We start from the raw sequence: 6,765 nt of genomic DNA, 5'->3' as shown, positions 1-6,765 counted from the left end.
TATTTCCCTTTGTTGGAGACTCAAAGCATCTGAGTCTTGGGGGTTCCCCAGGGAAGGTTTTGGGGGGCTCAAGTGTACCAGGCATGGATTCCTGGTTGGTGGCAGTGAGATAAGATCCAAGCTGGTAATTAAGCTTGGAGGTTCATGCTAAGCACCCAGATTTTGGATGCTAAGGTCCAGATTTGGGAAGAAGAGGCTTATTACATGGGGTATACATAATGTAAGGCGAGAGTAAACCACAGATTATAGGTAAATGAAGACAATAACTTTAAAATTTCTTTGATATTCAGACCACAAGTGAATTGGCCTATGGCTTTGATTTGAGCTGGTCTCTTAGCATCAGACTGAAGTGGTCTGTCAGTGTCACAGTCATTACTTAAAAGCACCCTTCAAATGTTAAAAAAACAGGAGTAAAAAGAGCAAATAGGAGAAAAAGATGCCTAATACCTCCTGCCAGATTTTCTTACAGTAAATCCATTCTAGATGAGGGCTATAATTTCTAAAATATCACGTTTTTGCACTTTTATTTTTCTTTCTTTCCTTCCTACTGTTGGTGAATATATATTCTCCTTTTTTTAACCATTTTGTGATTGATAATATAGCAAGACTACATGTATATATTCTCATAATTTTGTCATGTTAATGTGAGGTTTACAATATATTTTCTCTTTAAGGATTCAGTGTATCAGAGTACAATGCAATTGAGCCTGATCCTCACCTCACTTACTCCAGTTTTACGTCTGCTATGACTCTGTAGGTTTCAGTCAAGTTATTCCTGATTTACATCTGTGTGAGGAGAGTCAGGCTCATTTTTTTTAAATGCAAGCTGTTGTAATGTTGTTTCATTCCTCACTGCTTAACATTTGAACTTGTTTTGCTTCCTACAGTACAAGAAGTTTATTCATGAGAAAACTGTTTCATAGAATCATAGAATATCAGGGTTTGGAAGGGACCTCAGGTGGTCATCTAGTCCAGAATCCTTAGCAGAGTAATAGTCTTTCTGCATTTTTTGCCTATTGTGTTGTCCACTGCATAAGGAAGCACTCCTACAAGAGCAGGGAAGATCTTGCAGATTGACCTCTGTTGCTGCTTTAGATGTGTACTCTAGCTGGGAACATAGGGAGAGTAAATATAAAACAGTCTACATCATTAGTGGGCAACTCGCAGCCCCATGGGCTGCATGTGGCCCATCAGGGTAAGCTGATTGCAGGCCACGAGATATTTTGCGGACATTGCGCGTCCACCAGTATGGCCCCGCGCAGCTCCCAGTGGCCGCAGTTCACTGTTCCTGGCCAATAGGAGCTGTGGGAAGCTGTGGGCCATAGGGGCATGCTGGCTGCCACTTCCCACAGCTCCCATTGTCCGGGAATGGTGAACTGCGGCCGCTGAGAGCTGCAGGGGGCCGTGCCTGCAGATGTTGAGCGTCCACAAAATGTCTTGCGGCCCGCAATCAGCTTACCCTGATGGGCCACAGGTTGCCCACCACTGATCTACATCTTCCTTCCTTTAAAACTGAGTCCATTAGGATCAACTTTGCATTATTTCTACGGTAGTTCTAGATGCTGCCAGTTCAGAGCTTTTTAAATCATATCTGTTTCATAACTCATTGCATTACACATTTTGTTGGTGAGCCACCCTGAATACATCTTTTAGTGAACAATGTATAATTATAACAGGTTTTTTGACTGCTAGGTATTGTTTTCTGCTTCAGTAGCATATTATACAGTTCCATATTGACTATGTCGCTACATTTAGGGAAAGGTTTATAGATGTCATGGCTCAGTCTTCACAGTTTCTACGGGTAGTTAATATTTGATTGTATTAGATACGAACTCATTTTCCTGTTTTTTGGAATGTGATTTTTATTATTTTATTTTATGTTCTGTTGTAGATGTTGCTGCATTGGCATGTGGCCGTGAATTCCTGGTTAATTCAAGTCGGGTGTTGTTGGACACAATGATGCAGCTTCTGGGAGACATGAAGCCAGGACTCTGTACCAAACTGAAAGTGTATGAAGGCCAGATATTTTTAAAATGAAGCATGTTATCTTACAATGTAGACCATTATTACTACAGCTCTTTATCTAATGATCCTGTTAAGGATCTGCCCCCATCAGAACACCCACTTTGGATGCTACTTGGAAAGTAGCATTCATACAGATCCGGTTCTTTTAGCCGGAGCATTTGGTGACAGTCTAGCAGTGGAGGGCTCTCAGCCCTCGTTTTGGCTATATCTCCCCTTTTCCAGAGTAAAAGGTGAAACAATCGAGAGGGTAAAAAGAGAAGAATAAAAAGGAAAACCTGTAGGTCTCCAGCACAAGTTATCGGATACAGTCCCTTCCTCCTTTTGGCACAGGAGATCTGTGTTCCCTTTTTGTCAGGACAGAGATTCTGCTAGCTATCTGGCTTCTTCCTGGGAGTTGGGAAACTTAACAGTCTGCACCCCTTCAGGGCTGCCCACTACTGAGTGCAGCTTACTCCTTTCAAACTCCTCCATTCCTGGCATGACTTGCAGGTGTGGTGTGATGAGGCTTCTCCAGCCCAAAGCCGTGCATTAACCGCTTCCATACTGGGGTAGGGTTTACGAACCCCCCCTCTCAAGACAGGGGCAAGGGTGGCATCTCCTGTGCTGGAATTGCTGTCTTGTGAAAAAAAGTCAGCATTTTGATGTGCCTTATCAGGTCAGTTGAGTACCTGGAAGCTATAGGGTTGTAGTGGATTATCCTTGGATTGGTGTCTTTCATGGTGTTCATACGCCTAAGTGGAGTGTGGTCTGTGATTTTTTTTAAAAAAAGGTTTCCCAGAAGATAGTATCCACTGAATCCACAGCCCATTTCACTGCCAGTGCCTCCTTCTTGATCACGGAGTATATTTTCTCTCTGGGGAACAACTTTTGGTTGTTGTACAATACCAGATGTCCGTCCCCCTCATTTTTTTGCAAAAGGATCAACCTTAGTCCTATATGTGAGGCATTTATTTGCAGAATAAATCTTTTTGAAAAGTGTGGATTAAAAAGGACTGGCTCCTTACATAAATGCTCCTTCGGGGTCCTAAATGCCTTATTGTAGGATTTTCAACCACTGGACCTTTTCTGGGCATCTGTCCTTTGCGAGATCTGTGAGAAGGGCCACGGTAGTGGTGAATCCCAGCACAAAACACTGATAACTGCCTGCAACTCACAAGTGGGTTGTTTTGTCTTGGGAACAGGACAATGTGTCAAGGGTTGGACCTTGTTCAATAGGGGTCGTAGTTGACTTTCTCTCATGGTCTAGCCCAGGGGTCAGCAACCTTTCAGAAGTGCTGTGCTGAGTCTTCATTTGTTCACTTTAATTTAAGGTTTCACGTGCCAGTAATACATTTTAATGTTTTTTAGAAGGTCTCTATAAGTCTATATATCATGTAACTAAACTACTGTTGTATGTAAAGTAAACAAGGTTTTCAAAATGTTTAAGAAGCTTCATTTAAAATTAAATTAAAATGCTGATCTTATGCTGCCGGCCTGCTCAGCCTGCTCTCAGCCTGCGGTTCCATTCACCTAGGCCGGCAGCGAGCTGAGCAGGGCCTGCGGCCAGGACCCCAGCTGGCAAGGAGCCAGCAGCCAGAACCGCAGACCAGCAGCTGGCTGAGTGGGGCTAGGGCTGGGACCCCAGCTGGCAAGGGGCCAGCAGCCAGAACCCCAGACTGGCAGTGGGCTGAGTGGGGCTGGGGACCGGGACCCCAGACCGGTGGCGGTCTGGGATTCTGTCCACTGGCTCCTGTCAGCCAGGGTCCCAGCTGCCGGTCTCGCTCAGCCCACTGCTGGTCTGGGGTCCCGGCCCTGCCCACATACAGTGGGTACCTAGCTTCTCCCTGGTTCTGGCCCATTCTCTTCCTCTCTCTCTGCACTGAGCTGAGGGTGGGAGTGCACTGAGCACAGGGCTGGGGCTGAAAGAGCAGGCTGCGGGTTGGGGTGCAGGGTCTGGCCAGGAGCTAGAATGAGGGAGGGGGCTCAGGGTTGGGGCAGGAGGTTTGGGTTTGGAGTGCTTACCTGGGCAGCTCCCATTTGGTGCGAGAGGTGCAGGTGGGAATTTGGGGTGGATGTGAGTGCAAGAGCTCCTGTTTGGTGTGAGGGTTGGGGATGTGGGGGGGGTGCAAGAGTCAAGATATGGGGTGAGGGGGGCTGGATATGTGTGAGGAGTGCAGGAGTCAGGGCAGGGGGTGTGTGAGGGGGGTGCAGGAGTCAAGGCATGGGGTGCGGGGGCTGGGTATGTGTGAGGGGTGCCAGAGTCAGGGCTGGGGTCGTGGGGGAGAGCGTAGAGGGCTGGGGTTTGAGGGGGATGCAGGGGTCAGGGCAGAGGAGTGGGCTGGGATTGGGGGGTGCTCCCAGCCCCCTGCCCTGAGCGGCTCACAGCAGGGGGCTGGAGGGATACGCCCTGATTCCACTCCTCTTCACCAAGGCCCCAGTCCTGCCTCTTCTCCACCTTCTTCCCGGTCTGAGCAGTGAGGGCACCGGGGCTCCTCTTTTCCCCTCCCTTGCAAGGGCCATCAGCAGTAGGAAGGGAGAGGAGGCGGGGCATGATGCAGTGCGCTGAGGGAAGAGGCTGGGGACGGGGAAACTTGGCTGCCAGCAGAGCCTGCCCTACAGCAGCAGCCGGCAGAACCAAACTTGCTTCTGCCTTCGGCTCCCTGCCCCCGCCAGAGAGAGCGGTAGGCAGGGGGCAGAGAAGAGCGGGCTGGGCCAGGCAGGATTTTTAATGGCATGCTGCTGCCTGCCAGGGTCCCGGCCATTGGCCCCGCTCAGCCTGCTGCCGGAGTTCGGCATCGGGCTGAGTGGGGACGGCAGCGGCCGCAGTGTACCATTAAAAATCGGCTTGCGTGCCGTTTTTGGCACACATACCATAGGTTGCCGACTCCTGATGTAGCCTAAGTACATGACATTGCAGTTCCCTGCCTTACTGCATCTGCGAGGAACTGGAGCACTGCTGTGACCATTTTTAAACTAATATCCCAGTCCTGGCTGGAGAGAACTATGTAATCTAAGTAGGCCGCTGCATTCTGCCTATGCAGCCACAAGATTCAGTCCATTAGCTTCTGGAAAGTTTCCGCTGCCTCAGAGTGACCAAAAACATTTATTGGACTTGATATAGATCAGTGCTGGGCCATAGTTTGTGCACCACTGATATATACCAAAGGATGTGGAACAAACTGTTTTTCCCCCAGTTTCTGGCAAAGGTATTTTCCAGTACCCTTTTGTGAGCTCTGAAGTGGATATATATCTGGCAGCTCTCAGCCATTGTAATAGTTCATCCACTGTTGGTTTGGCTATGCATTAAATTTTGAAGCCACATTGACCTTTTGAAAATCAGTGCAGAAACATGTCATGCCATCAAGTTTTGGCACTAGCACAGTACTCCTCCATTCACTGAGTGATTCTTTTACTACTCTATGCCTCCTTTGGATGTACTTGGAAAGTAGCAGTCACACAAATCCAGTCCTTTTAGCAGGAGTGTTCAGTGACAGTCTAGTGGAGGTGGGCTCTCAGCCCTCCTTCTGGCAATTTCTCCCCTTTTCAGAGTCACAGGTGAAACAAACAATCCAAAGGCAGCAAAAGAAGTTAAAGGCAATGTCTATACTGCCCGGATCGGTGGGCAGCGATTGATCCAGTGGGGGTTGATTTATCGCATCTAGTCTAGATGCGATACATCGACCTATGAGCACTTTCCTGTTGACTCCTATACTCCACCAGCATGAGAGGCACAGGCAGAGTCATTAGGGGAGCAGCAGCAGTCGACTCACCGCAGTGAAGACACGCGGGGGGGAAGATCTAAGTACGTTGATTTCAGCTAAGTTAGTCACATAGCTGAAGTTGCGTATCTTAGATCGATTCCTCCCCCCTCACCCAGTGTAGACCATTCCAAAGAAAGGGGCCAAGAAAAAAAAAACCCATATATGCAGTTCTGACCAGGATATTGACCTCTTTCTTCAGAGGCCCTGGATGGGCTGTAGTCCACCTTAGAGTCCTCTGGGACTCCAGCAGAAGCTATAGGATAAGCCTATTCCTTCTTTTATCACAGGAGATCTGTGTTTCCTTTTTGTGAGGGTAGAGGTTGCACTAGACATCAGGCCTTCCTGGGAGCTGGGAAGCATAGCACCCTGCATTCTTCCAAGGCTGTCCACTATTGAGGGGAACTTCCTCCTTTGATGTACCTTGTCCATTCCTGGCATGACTTGCAGGTATTGCAGGATGGGGTTACTCCAGCCCCAAGCAGCTCCCTAACTCCTTTCACACTGGTGTGGAGTTTACACACCACGTCACAGATTCATTCATCATTTACTTTATTGGAGAGGAAATAAGTCCATTGGAAATAATATTCACAGCATCCATTCCTCAGAAATATACTAGGTGTGGTTGCAAGGCTGGTGGCTGCATACCGATTCCCCATAGCCAATGTTGCAGGCACATCAGTGTCTCTGCAAGATCTATCAAGCACCAGAATAATGGGCAATGTGGAGATGTTTCCATCACTGCCTTGGTAAGAGGTAGAGTTGCTGGGATGAATGGTTTTTAAGAGAGGCTCAGGTATTAAAGTAGGGAAAAGAACTGAGAGAAATATAGGACTCACTCTGTATCGCTGTCTGTCATAAATAGATAGCTAGAGTTAATGTTTCTTTTACCTGTAAAGGGTTAACAAAGGGAACCAAACACCTGACCAGAGGACCAATCAGGAACCCGGATTTTTCAAAGTAAGGGTGGGAACCTGTGGAGGTTTTTGGCTTTGTTCTCTGT

The 6,765-nt window shown here is 47.8% G+C and overlaps 1 protein-coding gene across 6 annotated transcripts in view; it reads left to right on the top strand.

Moving 5' to 3' along the window:
• Window positions 1-6,765, top strand: part of HSF2BP (heat shock transcription factor 2 binding protein) — a 119,550-nt gene that overhangs the window by 32,824 nt on the left and 79,961 nt on the right. For all 6 annotated transcript variants that reach the window (XM_032790172.2, XM_032790175.1, XM_032790171.1 and 3 more), the window contains one exon: window positions 1,892-2,009. In XM_032790172.2, coding sequence (XP_032646063.1) covers window positions 1,892-2,009 — 118 coding nt within the window. The remainder of the gene's footprint in view (window positions 1-1,891; window positions 2,010-6,765) is intronic.

The sequence above is a fragment of the Chelonoidis abingdonii genome, chromosome 1 (assembly GCF_003597395.2).
Source record: "Chelonoidis abingdonii isolate Lonesome George chromosome 1, CheloAbing_2.0, whole genome shotgun sequence".
Lineage (NCBI taxonomy): Eukaryota > Metazoa > Chordata > Testudines > Testudinidae > Chelonoidis > Chelonoidis abingdonii.
Note: the sequence above shows the minus strand (reverse complement) of the source record. Positions and strands in the feature narration are given on the sequence as shown.